We start from the raw sequence: 21,318 nt of genomic DNA on the forward strand, positions 1-21,318 counted from the left end.
TGCCGCTTGAATATCATCCGGGGACTGCTAGCTTATTGGATCTACTATGCTTATACCCGTTAAACCTTTGCAATAATAAGTAGCTCAGCTGTAGTAAATTCACATTTTTTTCTGCTTGCTTGAAGAACTACTGCTTGCTGTGTTGTTAGCATTCAGGATACATATGAGAGGGTCAAGAAGATCAACACTAGTTTTAAACAAAGAATTAAATGTTTCTAGTACAAAAGTAGACACTTCTTTTTGTTATATGGGCTGCCATAGCAGCTCCATTCAGTCATTCAGTTTGTTTTCAATTTATCTGCCAGGCTGAACCTACACCATGGATCACCAAGAAGCCTCCTCCATCCTCTGCTGAAGGACATTGTTGACTGTAAGGACCTTTTCTTATAAACAATGTTTCCATGTATTTATTAGGCTTATTCACTTACAGTGTGTGTCCCTGAAATAATGTAGTAGGAAAGCTGAGAGGGGCACAGTACATGTATGTAGTATTTAGCTAGGGCTGCAACTAATGAGTATTTTTATTGTCGATTGATCTGTGGACTATTTTCTCAATTAATCGATGAAATGTCGTGTCTTTCTGAAATGTCTTCTTTTGTTCACGGCCCAAAGCTATTCAGTTTACTGTATTAAAGGAGTCAAGATACCAAAAAAAAAATTCACATTTAAAAAGCTGGAATCAGATCATTTTGACCCTTAAAAAATTTGTCAAATTGATTAATTGATTATCAAAACAGTTGGCTCTAAATTTAATAATTGATTTATTGTTGCAACTCTAGGTTTAACTGTATTTATTTTCAGGCTACCTGTGTTTTCCAAGGTGACAAACTTGACAGCCACACCATGTGTAGCTTCACATGACAACGCTGTTGTAGTGCCACCCCTCACTTCTGTTCTTTACTATGTTATAGCAAGCTGGGCTGTCGCAATGTAGTATCATAGCAGAGATACATTAACATTTCATACAGTCTGGAGGGATTATGTCATCAGGTGTAACAGTTGGAGACTTTAATCCATAAAGTGCAATCTCTGCCAGGATTCGAACAAATTTTCCATATAGGTGGCCTGCTGTGGCTACCAAGTTTTATCCCCATACTGCGAGCCTTCACCACACAACAGTTCCGTTAACACCCTGGTTCCTTCACGCCTTTTATTTCAGCATTCTACAAACCAGTGAACAGTACTCGTCTACTGATACCGATAGATACTGATATGACACATTGAAGGATGTAATATAATGCGGTGTGGAAACACCACATCACAATGCATGGGACAAGTAGACAACATAAGTGTCACAGTTCAGAAGGGCTGAGTTAAGTTGACCGAAATTGCCTTTCCTGTATTGTTTTTGTAAGTTTGCAGTTGGGCCACTAAATGAATGAATCTGAATCTGCATAGATGCAACAGCTACTTATCAAGTAAAATGATCAAGTCAGCGAGCTGACTGTTCACGCCAAAATCAGAAATACATATTTTTCTTCTGGCTTGTAGTGCTGTTTATCCATCTAGATTGTTTTGGTGTGAGTTGCTGAGTTTTGGAGATATTGGCCGTAGAGATGTCTGCCTACTCTTGGATGTAATGGAACTAGATGGCACTCGGCTCGTGGTACTCAAAGTGCCAAAAAAATACATTTCAAAAACTCAAAAGCAATGTCTTTTTACAGAAATCATGACCTGGTTACTGAAGATAATCCACAGACCTTGTTGTGGGCAGTTTCACGTAGGAACTATTTTCTTTATACCATAGAAAGAAAGCTTATCTAACCCAGCTCAACTGGCACTACCATCCTAAACCCTCGCTGGCTTGGAAAAACTCCCAGCACAAACCTTGTGAGGAAAAAGAAAAATAAATACTGAAACTCAAGAAGAGATACCTCCCAGTGTGCAGCAGGCACTTTGAGAAAACAATAAAATGGGCAGTATAATGGGCAATGAAATGTGAAAGAAAACATAAGATGAGAAAAAAACATAAGTAGTGAGAAGATTGGACATCGGTAGATGTTTTATAGATCTACCACAATGTGAAATGACACAAAGATGGGTTATTTGTCAAGAATCTGAATTCTCTGCCAGGTACTATCACAGAGAGCGCCATGTACGGTCAGTCTGACAGATGAGTAGAAAACACTTGCCCCTTTGCATTTGGCTTGAAATGAAAATACTCTCAGGGAGCTAGGGTCAACATATTGTTGACCATCAAGTCCTTCATGCCTTTTTTCAAGGCCAATTGTGGTAATTTTTGTCCTTTACTTTCCTGCAAGATTTTTTAAGAGTGAGACTGTGAGTAAGTTCTATCCAAAGTGATTTTAAAGATCCGTACACTCCATGATACCAAAAAGTGAGATAGGCTTTAGGCAACAGTATGTAATGAAGAAAGTTATTACTTATGATTGAATGAATAAATATAACTGTGGATCTCCTCGCTGGTTTCCGCGTTGCTTTGAATGTGAGTTGTTTTTGAGAATTCACAACTATTGAATGGCTTATGTGTGAATATTAGACTAACATCGGTTCAGCAGTCAAGAACAAATCTTCTTGAATTATTGAGTTAGCTACTGAAGCTCGGGGTTGGTCTAGATATGTCCTCACTTGCCCTACAAACCAAAGCTATGAATTACAAAACACTTTGGTGCCTCACAGTATGAATAACACTGTGCCCAGCGAGAGCCAGAGTTCCTGTCTTGGCTATCATGTCACATGAATATTAGAAAACCTTCTCTCAAACAGACTTTTATGCCCACTGAATTATTAACCACGTGCCTGTTGTTTAGAGGAACGTTGGTATTTTTGTTTTAAAGGCCATATTGCTGCCACTCTTGCTGTTGCTCTTTCATGGTCAGAACCCTTTTCCATTTCTTTATATCACTTTTATTCTCATCCACCCTGTATCCCTGTATCAAGTGCCTGATGTGAAGCATTTTGTGTGTGAATTTGTGAGTGAAACAAGTATCTGAAACTGTGCCGGAGTGAAATAAGTACATTTCCCTATAGTGGTCATTCATGTTTGATTGTGTGAAAGAATTATAATGAGAAAACATGCCCTGGAGGCTAACATCATTTTTATTCTTCATTCATTGCAAATTCCACATTATTCAGTTTCCCCGACTTTGTTTTTGAAAATACTGTAGCTCCAGATAGAAGAATAATGTCTTCATTACTTCTGGATGTGTTGCAGATGAAGTTGGGGTTAAAAGTTGAATTGAATAAAAGTGAATGAATTTAAACTATAAATGGCTGCATTTCCACATATCAACCACATTACAGTAATAGTTCCTCGTAGTCCTAAAACAAGCTACTGTCTTAAAATATAGTCCTAACATGGACACAGACAGCAGTTGTTTGCAGTTCTGTTTACATTACACCGGGTGTCTGCATACACAGAGATGTTCACACATTTTAATGGCGTGTATGATGTGTGGTTATGAATTTTGGGCTGGATGTGCATGTCTTGCACATGTGTAAGTGCTGAATTGTGTCAAGTAGACGTTTGCAGCCCTGGAGATCATTGCAGTCACACAACAAGGAAACTGTAAATTAAAGGGATAGTTTTGATTTTTTGAAGTGAGATTGTATTAGGTACTTATCAGTACTCAGCGTATAACCTACAGCAGATGGAGGTCGGCATGCCCCCAGTTTGGAGAACCTGCAGGAGTACTGGTGGAGGAAGCTAAGCAATGTACTGCAGTGTCAGCAGAAAAGTGTATTTTAGCCACAACAAAAAGGCTAAAAAAATCAACATCAGACAACCTTTTCTGACCAGAAGCTGTTGTTATATATAAGCTAAATATCACTCTCTCCTCGACCGGACTCCTCTGGCAAAAATAATACTTTCACCTTGCAGAAAATGGGAGTTGATTGTCTACCAATGCCTTGATTAGTTAGATTGTGTGTGCCTGACCTTTGTGTTTTCAAGTGTAAGTCACCAAAGTCACACAGTGCCATCATGAGCGTTGTTCCATTTGTCTGAAAAACTTAGGGGAACTTCATGAGATCAACCCTTGGAGGGTTGAGGAAGCGAGTTGCAACAATGATCACCCACAATCCATTGCTAGATTTGGTGCAAATATATCTTCTAGTGACAGTGCATATTAATCAAAATTTAACGCATGGAAAAAAGACCCCGTAGCAATAATAGTTCTGATAATCATGATACATATCACAAACAGACATTTCAAAATCAGAAACTGATACAGCTCATTGCCTAAAACAGAAGAAGCTTTTGCATCATTGAAATGAATCTGCAGATATTTCCGATGATTTTTAAAAAAGAAGTATAACACTGAGCTGTAACTGGCGGTCAAACCATGATAGTCTGAGCTCAAAGTGGACACAGTCCACCCTGACCCTCTCGTGGCCTCCATGTGATGTATGCTGTCACATCACACCAAAGTCTGAGGGTAACTGAATGATGCAGGAAGTAGAACTACAAATGAAATGCAGCGATAAACTAACTAAATGACTGAGGCAGTAGCAAACCAGTAATGTCAGTGTTCTGTGGGGTAAAATTACCGTTTTTGCCAACCTTACATCAAAATATCCAAACTACTCCCTTTAAGCTTTTGGTGGCACTCTAATGACACATTTGCGATCAAGAAGCAAGGATAAATTTATGTTTCAAGGCTAATATATGATTTAGCCACATATCTTATAAGCCTACTAGCCAATATGTATATGTTTCTGAACTATTTTTGTGAGGTCCTCCTCATATGGAGATTCAGCCCCAAACTTTCCTCTGCAGAGGCTGGGATCTGTAGTAATTTGACATGTTTGACTAATGGCTTTCTTTCGTGTTTCTTGGTGGTTCAAACTGCCTATATTATGAATGTCTATCACAACTAAGCAAAATGCCATTAAATATCACATCACAGCCCAAACTAACACATAAAATATGCAACCATTTACAGGTGACATTGCTCTATGTAGTGTTTAGGCTGGGACAGGGTTTTAAAACTCTGGAAAGTTATCACAGCAATAATCATTAATCATTATTTGCAATGGTCTTATTGAATAAAGTTTTAGCAATTCATGTTACAAAGTAATTTCACAGGAATGTGCGCTTGCATGTATTTGATTGGACAGCACATTGTGTTGCCAGATGATGTTGCATTGCATTGAGGCCCACGTTAAGCAAGGTTCAACATTTTTCAGGATAACTCTATGGTTGTTTTTTTTTTTTTTTTCTGGGCTACCCTCAGCGTTGGAAGTCCTGCTGTGCCCACATAGTGGTCTTACTGAATGAAGACGCTGTATTTTTTTCATGTAGTGCAAATGTTGGTATAAACATGATCTCCACATTCCCCCCAGTTTGTCTGAGGCAGCCTCATACGTATAGCTTGAGGCCAGACAGAGCACTTTTCTGTGATGTTCTGTCTTGTGATTTGGTAGTGTGAGAAACCTGAGATCTGAATTTTTCAATCATGCATCATGGGCCATAACAAATTTGTAGCATCTTATTGATTTTGTGTCAGTGTAATTTTGTTGAAAGATGATGATATTGAACACCAGCTCTAGGCTAGCATGAGCTAATAGTCTGTTTGTGTCTTTAGTGCCTTGAACCTTGATGTGCTTGCACTGTGTATACTGTTTGCATCCTGTATAATATTCCCTGGTATGGTAGTATAAGAAGAGCATACAAATCTCAATCCTGTCATTTACACAATGGTGCTTATATTCCGTTCCAAGGCCAGCAATTGTACTGTACTCTCTGGAGTACAGAGGTGGGTCAGTATTCTGTCCACCGTTTGCAGCTCAAAATGTGGTATTTGTCATCACACCCCACAAACAATTTTTTCCTACATACATTTGATGCATTTTTGTATGGAAAATGAGGTCACTGGGTTCCTCTCACAGTAGGAATAAACTCAAGTCAATGTTTTTGACTTTTATGATTGTTTTATGATGCTGTTGTTTCATATTATGCTTCCATATATGCTTGCTGGTGTTCTTTTGAAGTTTTTTTTAAGCTCTTTGTGGAAAACAAATGTTCCTATGGGGTAATAAGGGTTAGATTGAATGATTTGATTCATTGATCAATTGACTGATTCATTCATTCACTTAGTGTCACTGTGGTAGACACCCTGGTTCACACCTGACATGAAGGTTACATGCAATGCAGAATACGTTGTTGTATTTCTAATTCTGTTTCCAAGAAACAAATCAAGTTTCACTGCATATTGGAGCCACACAGTTTCTATTAGGATTTATCCTCTGGTGACTGTAGATGTCTGTACAGCGTGTCATGGTAATCCATCTACTATGATTTGAGATATTCTGTGAGCTAAAATGGTGGATCGCCTGGCCATTATTGCCATTGCTTTATTGTGCCTGTGATGTTGAATTTTTGCTTTTGTTCTTGGGACTCTGTGTGAGTATTGTTCACTGTCACTGTAGAAACCTTGAAATGTCAGGGAAGAACTGCCATGGGAGAGGCCTCTTCCACCTTTGAAATGATGTGATATCTATTAGAAAAATATGAGTGTCATGTGGGCATGGAAACATGGACACCAGGTAGATAGAAAAGTTTTCGGGACTTTGAAGTGCAAAGTCAGCTTTAGCTAAATCTTTAGTACTCATCCTTTGTAGTGTCTTGAAACATGAAAATGCTGCTTACTTGCTCTTAAGTCCACATTAATACCCAGTCAAGTCGGTTGTGTTTTAGCGGCAGCCTTATGGTGTGTTCACAGTGAAAGTGAAGCAAATTTTTCCCTTGATTTACTTGGGCAAGTTTGACTGCAATATCTTTTTGGGATCATTTTTGTTTATTGTATACTTGCGTGAGTTTGGCCGCAGGATTATTTGTGTTTATTAGCCCCAAGCAGCCAGAATACATTAGCCGTAAGCTAGCCAGCAACAGCAGGCACCGGGGTGTGTGTCTGTGTGTTTGTGTTCAGTTCAGCCTCTGACTGAACTCAGCACTCAATAGAGACTCTGGTTCTGTTATTTCCCTCCAGCCTCTCCTCTTTTCTCCCTCTCCTCTTTGTACATTCATAAAGTGAAGTACATTCCCCTCCAGTCAGCCAGTCAACATGGACGAAGGGAGACTAATTACATCACACACCCAACAGTGGAGGTCAGCACCTCTGCAGTCTGCTGCTGCAGACAGGTTGAGAAGCAAGAGAGAAGATAAATCCACTTTTTAATCCCAGAAGTTTAAAAAATAAACTCTGAGCGCTCCTCCCGCAGGTAAACCGCCCTGGATCAGAGCAGACTTGTGTGACTCTGGCTGTTTAGCCTGGTTTGCCATGTTATTGCTCCAGAATGATTCCTCTCCGGTGCTCAGCAGCTGTCTGTCAGCAAGCAGTGGTTCTGTCCCTCCGCTCTGCCCGCTCCTCCCCACGCAACACTCTGCGAAGCCCAGCGATGCATGTCTGATTCACAGTTGTCATTGTTATACTGCTCAACCCCAAACTTTGCAAATAAGTTTTTTGATCTAGTAATCCTTGCTATGATGTCAGATTGTTTGCATGCTAACTGGAACATCAACAAAACATTCCTGTGATTAGGGAAATGCCTTTAACAGGGCTGGAGGGATAATAACTTAGCCTGCAAATTGAATGTCTGCCCAGGCCGCTCCACATGCTCACACTAGACCATTTATATGATAACAATTTTGTTGACACTGCTATTAGTTTTTATCGTTGATGACAAATAAGAGCAAAAATTAGGCTCATTTTTTATTTCCACAAAAAATCAATTAGTGCACACAATTGTTTACTATAAAACACATTTTGGGGGTAGACACACAGACTTGACTGGAAACTGAAAACCCAGCAGAAAAGAGACAATTTCCAATCAAACTCTGTTACATAAATAGCAATTGTGCCAGCTCTTTTAGACACCTTTGTCCAGGGCCAGGCCTAATCAGTTGATGTTCCCTGGGATGATTCCAGCCCTTTCATCACTTATAAATATAAAAAAATATATATTATTGTGCTTTTATTTAAATAACCTGCAAACATTTTGAGTTTATGGGTGTTTACATTGTTTATAGAAGATCATCCTTTTATTAGTAGTCTAATTATCCCATTTATTGGTTATGTGTGTTGCAAAGCACAGAGACTCATTACTTTAAAAAGTTAAAACTCAGGCTGTTTAAACAGAGAAAATTTAGGAGAGTAAACCTGAAAAAATATTTTAAATGCAACATTGAATTGAAACAACAAACCTCTTCTAATCTAGGATTACAAAGGTGCTTTGTTTTACACATTTAAATTCCTAACTTTACAGGTCAGACATAGGAAATGCAAACGTCCGGCCCCTTGGCACTTTACTTTTTTCTGGCCCTTCTAAAAATCAATTGAATAAGCCTGTCCCAGTTTGTGCCTCAGGAGATAGAACTGGTTGTCCGTTTATTGCAGGGCAGGTGGTTCAATCCTCAGCTCTTCTTGTCTAAATGTCAAAGTACCCTTGATGCAAGACACTGAACCCGAAGCATGTGTGACTGAGAAAGCACTTTGTCAAGGTATAAAGGGGTTATATATCTCCACTCCATTTGTCCATAAAGCCAAAAATAAATACCGACCTTACCCTTTGTCCATGGAAATATGAGTATTTAGCAGCATTTTCCTCTGGGACTTTTCACCTTTCAGCTTCACCTTCTTTCTTTCACAAACATTGTCCTTGTTTTTTTCATCAAACTGATCACTGCACTCTATGCACTGGTTGAATGCTGTGTTGATGCATGTTGATGTGTGTGAGACCAGTTGTGTGTGATGACAGGCAGAGGTCCTTCCATTTAGGGATGTTCCTGGCAACTAATTTCCCTGTCAATTGAATGCAAAATTTAATTTAGACTAGTCGACTAGTCTAACACTAAGAAAACACCCAGAAAGCAGTTCAAATTGAGCCGAATTTATTAATTTATAATATTAAACACTGTCTGAAAAATACTGTGTATTAAGAGTGCTAGCAGCAGCAGATGGAGAGTTTGGCCTTGCCTTTATTTAGAGAAGTGCAACACACATACCTCTACCACATACCAAAGTTTTACTCTAACTTGTGCCAAAAATTTTACATTAAGTATTTGTTAATAACACAAATTATCTGCAAAATTAGGCACTTGCAACGCTTTCTTTCATAATATGTATGTAGCAACCAAAGTGTCTCAGTTGAGGAAACATTACACATCTCAAGTGCTCCCAGTTGGGCTTTTTCAGAAGAGTGTCTGGTGTTTCAGTTGGGAAAAAATGTTAAATGAAATGCTAAAGAATAACACTGGTAATGTTCTGTATTTTTCTTGTTCACAAACCTTATGAAACAAATTACAATTAATTGATCCTATTAGCAAGTACTTCCTTTGTAGCTACAATGTGATATATCTAATTTCACTGTGAGTTGTTGTGTGAGAACTATTAAAAGCCTACCAGTGAGTCATCTCGTTGCACTGGGTGATATGTTGTTCCTCTGCTACCGTGAAGATGCTTATTTTGACTCGGTTCCACTTTTCAAACTTCTTGATGTTATTAATGCTTACTAATGTATTTAACCTTAGTTGAAAGCAGTCCCAAACAAATGCACTATTAGTGACATATGCTAAGAATTAATGGTGCACAACTGTTTAATGAAATTACTGAGCCTTTCTGAAATGTTCGTGACCTGTTTTTAAAGATTGATATCTTTGGTAGGAACTAATTGGACTTTGGGTTCAGTTCACTTGATAAAACTTTGACCAGCTCTGCTCAGGCGAAGAAAATAACTCTGTCCCTTTGATTTCAAAAGATCTCTGCCTGTGCAGCATTGCCGATAATGATGGGTTTCCCCGGTATTATATTAGTGTTCCTGCAGGAGACAGTTACACCACAGTGAGAACTCTTTTTCTTTACTTCTACTATAGACATTTAGCCAGTGGTTGTGGTTAGTAAATTATTCTTTAATTTCATTTTTTGCATGCAGGCAGGAGACTTTGTTAAAGCTCTGTTCTCCCACACACTCTGTTGTGTTTTTTCTATTGGGTCAAACTGACCTTTAACATAATGTTAGATTCACTGCCATTTAATAAGTAAGCAGTTTAGCAAACAGTGCACTGGAGCAGGAGTGAAAGAAGTGCCCCCTTATGTACATATGAAGCTGAGAATCAGTTTTGAATTCAGAATCACTTTTGATTTGAAATGTCACATTCCCCAAGATTCTCACCCCAACATGGTAGAGAACAGGAAAGTATTGATAGACAGAACACATTTGTTGACAATATATTGGTATTTTACTGAAACTGTGATATAAGACTGGACATAGCCTTAGATTTTGAATATTGTTATTTCATGATATAGCATACACGTTGTCTTTTCCTGGTTTTCAAAGCTGCATTACACTGTAGTGACATCATTTCCTGAACTGAACCAGACTGTTCTAGCTGTTCTATGATGATAATAATAATAACAACAACAACAACAACAAAGGCAACAAAATAAAACAGACAGGATCAAGCATCACACAACAGCTAAAACTGATAAAATAAAATGGTACAGAGCAAAATAGGAAGGTAAAGACATTTTAAAGAAAACAGTTCAAACTTATCAATCAGGAAATTCTTATTATTATATCTATTATTTGCCAATGTCATCATATCCACAAAACTCATCACTGTTTATCAGAAATCTCATTGTGTTGTTATTTTGTGCATGTTGAGATATTCAGTCAAAAATATTTATTTATATATATATTTATTTATTTGATTTTGTCCACATCGCCCAGCCTTCATTCCACTACAAGTGAAACTTCTAAAAGTATGTGAGTATCATATTAATATTAGAGTATTAAGTGTTGTTGTTAGTATTTTACTGTTGTGCAGTGATGCTTAATATTTGAATATGCTTAATACTGCTGCATTAATGAATATGTTTCTTTTTTTAAACTAATATACTGTTGGGTAGTTTCACCTAAAGCAATGTGTCATATGCTACAGAATCATCATGTTTGCAGTCTTTACACTATTATTATTTTAGAGAAAATATGTGTATTAAGATGTATATCACAGAATAGCATAAAACTATTGAGACATTATTTTTTTCAGTTTTTCTTTTTGTTTCCAAGAAGTGTACCATAAATCAGCACCTAGTAAGTAAACATACATGCATAACAGAGTACACTGAGTTTCCTTATATCCCTCATCCCTTCACTTCACCCCATACACCCAAGTAAACAAAACAGCTAGACAAGCAAGCAAAAGAACAAATGAAGGAAAAAAAGAACACTTAAAACTGAACTAAACAAGACAAAAGGACAGAATCAGTGACAGAGTTTATGGTATTAAAAACTTAACAGAACATATTTTACACCGTATATTTATAAAGACTCCCATAAAAGTCTAGATCCAAAAAGTCCATTATTGATCTTCTCTTCAGATAGTCCAGAACTCCTTTTCTTTCATAAGTGAATTAACAATATTCCGAATTTATTGATATTTTAATAAGTCTATATTGGGAAAGTCATATTCAGTTCTCAAATCAATCAACAATATTATTTACAAGCCCAAATGCCCAGCCCTAGTCAGACATATAGAATTGGCTTTTAAAAGAAATGTTTAAAAAAAAATCCTGTGTAAAGGCAGAGAGTTCGCTTCCTCACACATACGTGCCGATGCCATAGACATCCATGTGTGAGGAGGCAGCATGTTTATACAGTAATTTAAATTTACTGTATGCAGAAAAATTCTGTCCATAGTTTTGTAATGATGCCAGCTTTCACAACAGGCCTTGTGGAAATATGTAAGTCATTGCAAGGAAAGTGCCACTGCTAGAGTGTGTGTGTGTGTGTTTTTGTATATATGTGTCATGTGGTGTGTGTAGGGGGACGTAATTGGGTGCCAGAGTGTGAGCAGGGACAGGCAGCATATATACTGTAGGTGGCTGCCAAACACTACATGTTTCTGTGTTCTACTGCCTAGCTAGGCTCTCTGCCACTGGCTGAGTAACACACACACACACACACTCACACACACACACACACACACACACACACACACACACACACACACACACACACACACACACACACACACACACACTCCTCTAGGGTAGGCTAATGAATGGCTAGAACTAGATAGAGAAAAATGAATACATGAAGAAGAGAAAGAAGGAAGAAAGAAAGTCGAAAGGGTAGAGGATTGACTTGCTGAAAAAAGTGGGAGCACAAGGTGATGGGATGCATAAATTCTCGTACGTCTAATTATAATGATTGTCATGTTTTTAAATGCACATCACCAGATTATATAATTAGATGGATAGATTAGATATGAGGAAAAATGCAACCACTGGGCTGATTAAGGAATACAAAGTGGCACAGTTGAAAACATGCACTTTCATGGCTCTGAAAAGGTGATTTTAGGATAAAAACGTTTTCCACTTTCCACTAGAAAGGAAAGAAAAGTAAAGTAGAAAGTTAAGTTTGCTCCTTAGGTTAAACACAGTTTTAACCTGTGCATTACAAACTTGGCAAAAAGGTATCAGATCAGTGGAAAAACACTGAATACAGAAATTTAAATTGGAGACAAGTCAGTCTGAATTGAAACAGAAAAAGGAGCTGTGAAACTGGGGAAGAAAGAAATAGAGTTGTGGTGGCAGAGAAGTCAAAACTTCTCTATTTTCCAGAGCTGGAGTCAGGGTCAAGAGGCAGGAAATGGGAAAAGGAGAGAAGATAGAGGGAAGGAAGTTGCCTTGGGGCTTTTGAAAGTCTTAAAAGACGGGAGGCAAAAAAAGGAGGAGGAAACAAGCACGAAGGGAGGCAGTAAGCTCATTGGCTTGATCTAAGCTTCTCTTCTCAACCAACTGGGAGAAAAGGGGAAGGAATAGAGAGAAGAAAAAATAGAATGAGAAGGATGGAGAGCTGCTGTGGGGCCCTCTTAGTGTGATGAGAGGACAAACAGATGGTACATTGTGTTCACATTAGCATATCTTAATTTGAAGCAACACCACGATGCATCAATTTATGTGAGGGGGACAGAAAGGTAGTGCCATGACAAATTTTGTCACTGATATACCAAAAAGCCTCTCTTTGGCTAAGATAAAAAGGTTTGCTAGTGCCTTCAAAGGGATCTTACCTGCATATATAACTGTCAGGCATCCCACATAAGTGTGTGTTTTCACCACCTACACCAAGGAGCTTTATTGCTGTTTGGGTGAACTTCAAACTTAGAACAAACATAATGAAGTTAAACAGCACTTTCTCCTGTTGGTGGCACCTCCACCTGGAACCTGTTCCACGTTAGGCTCATATTGAGCCAGGGTAAACTCTGCTTTACAACTTAATCGACAGTGGTTAAACACTTCTGTCTTGTGTGTGTGACCGTATATTAGATGGTGGACAAAGCTTACAGGTCTGAAAAGTGAAACAAACACCAGCAGCAGGGGGCAACTCCACTGGCTGCAAAAAGAAGTCTGATTATATGTAATCTTATGGCAAAATTACCCTACATGTGATTTATTAATGACTTCAGTAAACAGTTTCCTAAAGCGTTTTTTGTCTCAGTCACTAGTTTCAGTTCTTCCTCTATACAGCAGGATCTTCATTTTGTAAATTATATAGGTTATGCTTTAAGTGTGAGGCTGCTGTGTGATTGACAAGTCATTCTCATGTCCAGTGCAACACAGGGCTCATGAAACTCAGATCGAACTGTCAAACTAGGCAGTGCTCATCAAATATGGATCAGCATTCTCTTACTACATCACCTATCTCTTGTCTAAAATGTTCTCAGAGGGGCGCCCCTGTAGCTCTGTTGGTCGAGTGTGCGCCCCGTGCACTGAGGCTGTCAGTCCTCCGCAGCAGCCACCTGTTCGACTCCCACCTGTGGCCCATTTGCTGCACGTCATCCCCTCTCTCTCTCTGTCCCCTTTCCTGTCATTGATTGCCTTGACCAGTCCCCACCATGAAGAAATGTCGAAACAGTAATCTGAAAAAAAATGTTCTCAGAAATGTATTTTAGTGCACTGTTTAGTTTAATATGAGAAAATTTAGGACAAGGCAGCCTACTCTTATTTCCTACTGAATGGATGAACCAAAATCAAGCACTGCCCAAGTTAGGGATGCACCAGTTTTTTTCAGACCAAGTACAAGTACTCACATTTGGGTACTTGCCAATTCTGAGTACCAATAAGAGTACTTAATAATGTCATTACAGTTCTTAAAGTAACTTTAAAAACATGTTTTATTTTCATCAGATGTTCCTCACTTTTTAAACGTAATAAATTGTTGTTGCTGTTTCCTGCTGCCGGTGTAATCACAGTTACTGTACACTTTACATTTTAGGGTTATTTGAAGTAAGTGACTTTACTAATTTTGTGTTCCTTAATAAGCTGTGCAGTATTATGAACTTACAAATGGTGTTACATATGATAATTATTTTATTATCATTTACGACACTTAAACTAGTATTTTAATTGCAGATTTACATGTGTAGTAAGGGTGGGCGATACAGCCTCAAAATTATACAATATTTCAAGGAAATTTGCGATAACGATGTTTATGATGATATAGAAAAAAAAACTGATCAACATTTTATTTGTGATTGCAGCTTGCAGGCAGCAGCATTTATTAGTGCAAACAAAATGAAGGGCGTTTTCTATCCATTTCCACTGAGCTACTGTCACTGATGACAGTAACTCTTCAGGAGTCTGTACAATATTGTCACCTAATAAAACTGACCTCAAATTTTACAGCAGCAGTCCAAACAAACCTTAAAAATGTAAACAGTCATTGCTTATAAACATAAAAATCTTGTCAAAACTTAAATAACAGTTGCCTTGCATCTTTCTTTTTTGGATTACCATCAAATGAGGTAGAATATCAGTGCTGAAACTGTTGCATTGCCTCTAATTTCTTGTGTAAACATAAAATGGATAGACCATGAAATGAGTGAACACTAAACGCACTAAAAGCGTCAATTCAATTGAAGCGTCGAAAAGGTCAGTATATATATGCATCGTTTTTATTTCTTTCATATTATTTTCATTAATAATAGTTTATTTCTTTAATAAAATCTTTTCCTCTAAGGACAAAAATTCCCACTTTTTTTCAGGTCAGTTTATGTAATGACTAAACACGATATTCATGTTTGTGTATTAAGGCAGCAGGATCATCAGTTTTAGTCAGTTCACATCAGTGAGGATGTTTTAGACCACAGCAGACAGCAAACTGAACACTGACACACACCGAGGAGATGAAGAGGGAGACTCAGCGTCTGGATGCTTCATCATGATTTACAATAATGCAGCGAAGCGACTGACGTTTCACGGAGGAGTCAAGTGTCTGTCTATTACTGAGGCAGATATTTTAGCCACAGAACTGTACAGTAACAGTAGGATTTATCGTCAAGAAATTTTTAATATATTTTTATATCAGTCGCCACTTCACACACGCGCTCCCCCTCCCTCCCTTCTCTGCTGCCTTTCTCTCCTCCCTCGCAGTTATGATTGATTGGCATGAAGTAATTAAGTGTTTAAAAGTACACAAATCAAACTTAACGTAAAAAAAAAATCACACACCGCAGAAGTGTACAGTAATATTATGATTCATGATAACCAAAAGTGTTTATATCAAGTCATATCTGTCTATATATCTGTCTTATATCTGTCTTGTATCTGTCTATATTCACATGCTCTCTCCCTCTCCCTCCCTCACTCTGATGCAGATCATTTTTTCTTTTACCTGGTTTCAGCTGGAGCTGCAGCTCCGTCAGCACTCAGTCCTCACGCCCATGCCTGCAGAAAAAAGGTCTAGTCCTTATTTGATGCCCAAAAATCAAAACAAGTTCGGAGTTTGAGCATCAAGGCAATTTGACGCGCGTCAAGATGCTTTCAGTGCGTGTTCTGCCATTTAGAATGTACTTCAAAACGTTTTGGCCTTATACATGATTGAGCTTGCGTCGCTGTGTGTGCTAGGGAATGTGTCGCTATATCACTGATATTGCGAGATGACACTTTTTTATCATGTAAAAATTTATACCGGTATTATCGTGAATGGTATGATATAGCACAGCCATGTGTAGTATTTAAGTTTCTTCTTCATGTCCCTCTTGTGTGCAACAGTTTTGTTTACGCTGCTGTGAATCCCAAAGAGTGAAGTTAGGTGTGCAGTGCTGTCAGGCTGTTTTGGTGAAGATTAACAGGAGAGTAAAGAAGAGTACACAAAGAGAAGTTGTAGCAGGTTAATACCAAGAAAAGAGGGTTGCAGACTGGTGGCAGTGGTGTTTTTTCTCATTATGCAACATCTGTTTTTGTTGATGAAATATTGACTAATATATCAGTAGCAGTTTTTTAAATTCTCAAATCTCTATTAGTTTCTGCCTCCAATCCAGTGTCAGTCTGGAAATCGGTGAAAAATGGGCATCAGAATTTCCCAGAGCTCAAGTCTACATATGCTGATTGCTTGATATGTCTGACTGCCAATCGAAACCCAATTTACAATCATGAATAAAAACGAAAAGCAGCACATTCTCACATTGAAGAAGCTAGAAGCTGTTAATGATTGACATTTATTTCTTCATTGATTAATTGACAAATCATTTCAGTGCGAATCACCAAATATTGAATTGTTCTAGAAACTGATTTGTAGCTAAGCCTGAAGTTCTTAGTACTGTCTTCACTGTTTGACAAGTAATCTGTGAAGTGACATGCAGAAGCACCATAATAGTGTGTTTTAGAGAACAGGTGAATCTTCCAAGTCACCACTTCAAATCCCTTTGCTCTTAAGTTACCTAAGTTGGCAGTAAAACCTTTCAAAAATCAAAAATACCTCATAAATTGAGCTATACCCCATTGGTATTCGTCTTTATTACTTTCTTCTTTCCCACTCAAGTATCTCCCAAAACCACTGCTTCTGTTTGTCTGATGCTGAGCCATTTTTTGGGTTATTTTCCCCCACTTCCCTGGTTTCACATCTCTTGCCAAGTTGCTGCTCAGCTGACTCTGAGGTACCACACCACCGCTGTAAGGAAATTTTGGGGTAGTTTTCTAATCTATGCACAGCATCTGACTGAAACCCAAGGTTGATGCATAATGAATGACAAGAAATAAATGATGAAAAAGTTGCCGACACCTGGGCACCATCTGTGTCAAGAAAGTTCTATGTTTGATTTCTCTCTCCCTTCATACCCATCCTACTTTTTCCTGTGTTTCATGGTAAGAAGCACCTTTTCCATGAAAGCTGCTGTCGCCACTGAAAACGTTTGTAGAACAGAGTCGAAGCTGTGCTGCAACCTCAGAGATTTCCCCAAACCATTTTCCTTTTCTGGTAAGCACTTTTTTGTAGTAAGTTATATGTTAGAGAGAGTTAAAGGGTCTGGCTGGGATGAGTCTCGGACAGGGAGGGTAGGAGAACACAGCAATATACTCCATCATCTTCCTTCCCTCTCAATCCTCTTTCCTTGACTTTAAAGATAAAGGTGCTGGCTCTGCCCTGAAAATGCATGAAAAGCTCTCTCCAGCAGAAATGGACCTTGTACCATTCTTCCTGTGAATCCCTTTTCCATATGATTGACAAGGAGCTCCTTTATTAAGCGAAATGTTCCTCTCCCTCAAGTTTATAAGATACAGTTTATTTCAAATAAATTTAACATAAAATCTATTTTCTTTTCAGCTGTGCTATTGAGCTGATCCCATAGTGAGCCTTTTGTTGTTTTGCTGCTTTTATTTTCTTGGTAAAAAGATTACAAATGTTTTACTTCTGTCGTTCTTAAAAATGCATTAGCATAAATATGTTAGTGATGGATTTACCAGTTTGTTTTGAAGTGCACTTCATGTCTTCAGTTATTTTTTGAACTGAATTCATTGTGAAGCTACAAATGGGCTCTATCTGAACAACTTGTTTTCTTCCTTACAAAAGTCTGAACTTTATTTCTATTTCCCAGGGATTCAACTTTTTTTTTTTTCTCATGGGCTGAAGTTTGGAACGCAGTCAGAATGAAGAAAAATGCACTGATGTTTTAAATGCTGATACATACAGTTTTTTGAGATAAAAACTGCTGATGTGTGGATTAGATTCACTATTTACTCCTAATTGTGGGGTCTTGGGTAGTTTTTATTAAAGCTCTCATGCTGTAGCTGCATATTTTGATGGCTAAGGAGCATTTTGTTTTTCTGACATACAGGGTTGGGGCGATGGACGATGGCTGACAGTCATCGACCACTGAGCCTGCTACTATGGTAACATGAAGAGCCCTCGTTATTTGCGGTAGTATGTCATTGCCCATCCCCCATTAACATTAAAGGTGCCTGTGATTCTATTAATGCTACATCGAGTGATTGTGCTAATGAACGTGTTTGCACGTTTGTCAGCATGTACAGTATGTGGTAATAAATATTGAGCCATGTAATGATAATTGGGGCCTTACTGACTTGTGTTTTGTAATAATGCAGGTTCTTCTGTCAGGCAATGCACCAATAGAAAATAAGGGTATAAGAAAATATCAACGCACCCGAGTATTGCAATATTATGTTTTGTAATATTGTATTAATTCTTGAAAACGTGTCGTGATATTGAGATATATGCAAAAATTCAAGGCAGTGGCTCATTTTTTGCTGTATTTAATCCCCCGACCACTAGACAGCAGTGTTGTTATCTATCTTCACTGTTATAAATGCATAAAAGACTTGACTCAGATTTTGTGCTGATGATGTTTTCTATATATTACGACAGTTTTCCTAAAATTTTATTTCAATAGCAACATATCAACCCTGCTTACAGTGTTGCAATATATCACAATATGTTGAATCGTAATCCCTATATTGCATTACATATTATATTGGCAGATTCTTGCTAAAACACAGCTCTAATAGTAACGCAAGGTAAAAAAAAGTGTATTTAAGTTTGCAGGAATTCGGTCTGTCCATCATTTTCTGTTGAACAGAGCTTGAACCCTGGTATCAATTCTGCAAGTGTTTGTAGAGTTTGAAAATTCACTTTATTTCACCATTCTTTCAGAGGATCCAGCGTTCTTTATTGTGAGATTAAAATGTGTCTCATCTTTTCTCGTTTCATATTTTCCCAGAAATGTTTGTGGGTTTAGGTGCGTGACTGTGGAAGGAGAGACTTGCAAGTCAGCAAGTCTTGCTCTTCCTCGGACTTCAAACAGACCTGACATCACTTTGATGCATGTTTAGGGTGGTTGTCCAGCTGGAAATGAATCGGTTTACACACACCTTGAAGCCAGACGGACGGCAGGGTTCTGTAGCGGATATCTCTGGATAATGTATAGCTGATCCTCTGCATGTGACAACTCTAGGATTCTCGCCTCTTAACATGTCTTTAGGGGTATGCAGAAAAATTATAAACTCTATTTTGTTCCTGGATATTAAGTGCTGATATGCCTACATATTGTAAATATATATATTTATTTCCTCAGCATTAAACTTTCGAATTTATCGAAATTGGCAACAACCTTAACGCCTTGACAAACGCCATAGATGATTGACACATGTCTAGTTTCCACTATGTATCAAGACTCTTAGAATTGTCGGAACAAATGGCAGTTTCAAAAATAATCCATGCGTAGGTTTACTGATTTGCCACCTATGGTTAAAATTGTATTTTTAGAGAGCCAAAACTAGTTGATTGACATTAGGGAGAGATTATGCTCATAGTGAACAGAAACCAACATCAACCGAGGACATGGGATCTTCACAGTGGTGTTAAAATCAAATGCTTTGAATGTCCAAACGTTCCACCATGACCTCATCTGAAAGAGGTTTTGTGGCATTACAACAGCGTCACACCACCTCTTCTTCTTAGAGACAACAGTTATTATTTAAAAGGTTGCATGTCAGGAAAACATAAAAAATATCTGAATAGTATTTGACATTCGTTGTACCAACCTCTCTTGCATATGTTCTCCAATTACAAAAATAAAGTTCCAATGTGGCTTGTATCCACTACAAGCTTTTCATATATCAGCCCAAAATTGGTCTAAAGCCCCTTTTAGGCACAAAAAACCCACTAACACCTAACTCTTTAATAGGAAAGTGTACCATCAGCACTCACTCCCGGGTCAAATGACTCTGCAGTGGAGTCCGGTATTTATTGTCTCCAGCTCAGATTGGCAGCGATGTAAATTCAATACCTGGTTAGATATGCTACTTTCGCCCCTTTTCCCAGGCTGAAGGCAGTGAAGGACTGTCGCCTCTTATGCTCCTTTTTTATGCACATGTGCTGCTTGACTTGGTTTGACTCAGTGCTGCAGCACAGCAGAATTTTCAGTCGCTTGAAAGTGTGTATTTACTGATGAAGCGCTTGTATTTAGTCAAGATGAATGATGTATAAACAGTTTACTTTCTATAAAATCTTAACAATAAAAGTCGCTTGTTATTTTGTTATCTAAATGCTTTTATTATGAAGCAGCAAAATCAGGAAATGTTTTCAACAGCAATAACTTAACACAACTCCCATCAACTGAAAATGAACATTAACAGTAAAATAAGGCAGATAACCAACAGTACAAACAGCAACACAGAGAAAAAACTAAACTTCAAACTGCAGAGATTCATTTTGAAGCTAAAAAAGTCCTGAGAGATAAACACAGAGAGAATTTTAAAAACCTCTTTCTCTCTGCTCTTCTGCACAGACATGAGTTGAGTTACAGCTCTCCAGTGCACATCAGAAAAAAAGTCAGAAGGGAAAATGGATCTACTGGCAATGGGAAAAGGGTCAATTGCTTGTTTTTAGTAGGTTTACAGCATGTAAAAAAAAAAAAGATTTTGGTGTAAAAATGACATAGGGCTTTGCTCAGAACATTGATCACCCATAGATAAGACATGGGTCAAACTAAAACATCAAAATACAAATCATATATTTTTTTCTTTAACAGGGTTTCTGTCATTTCAGGATAGTTCTTATCTCGTGGATGTGTGGTCATGTGTTCATTAATCTGATCACTGTGTTTTTAATTAGTTGTTTGATGTTTCATGTAATGACTGACATGCTCTGAACTTGAAGGTTTCTACTGCTCATCTCTGGCTCCAAATGACATCACCAGCACAAGATGGCAATGCTTGTATCCCGGATGTTTTGGCTTCATTTTTGTACAGTGGGAAGAAGTGAAGATACGGCATCCATCTTTATTTCTGTCAATGGACTGTCTGCATTATTTACAAGTGATCAGACTGGATTAGTGTGCCCAGACATCACCAACCTGTCTGCGTGTGTTGCTGTGTTAACAATGTTATGCTCAGCTGCTCTGATGCATTTACTCACTTTGGATTTGGTGTTGCTGTTGTGTATTGCATTGTGAGTGACACAAAAGACACTTTGAAATCTGATTTATATGGCGAGGTCAGGCTGAGACACAACTGTGAGAGTCTGTGTAGAATTGCAAATGCGGTTTGGATCCAATACGTA

The 21,318-nt window shown here is 38.1% G+C and overlaps 1 protein-coding gene across 1 annotated transcript in view; it reads left to right on the forward strand.

The window, feature by feature from the left end:
* nphp4 (nephronophthisis 4) overlaps positions 1–21,318 on the forward strand; it is a 222,786-nt gene that overhangs the window by 36,724 nt on the left and 164,744 nt on the right. The window contains exon 4 of the mRNA XM_084721632.1: positions 306–370. Coding sequence (XP_084577758.1) covers positions 306–370 — 65 coding nt within the window. The remainder of the gene's footprint in view (positions 1–305; positions 371–21,318) is intronic.

Source organism: Lutjanus erythropterus, chromosome 6, assembly GCF_056507025.1.
Source record: "Lutjanus erythropterus isolate fLutEry1 chromosome 6, fLutEry1.hap2, whole genome shotgun sequence".
Classification (NCBI taxonomy): domain Eukaryota; kingdom Metazoa; phylum Chordata; class Actinopteri; order Lutjaniformes; family Lutjanidae; genus Lutjanus; species Lutjanus erythropterus.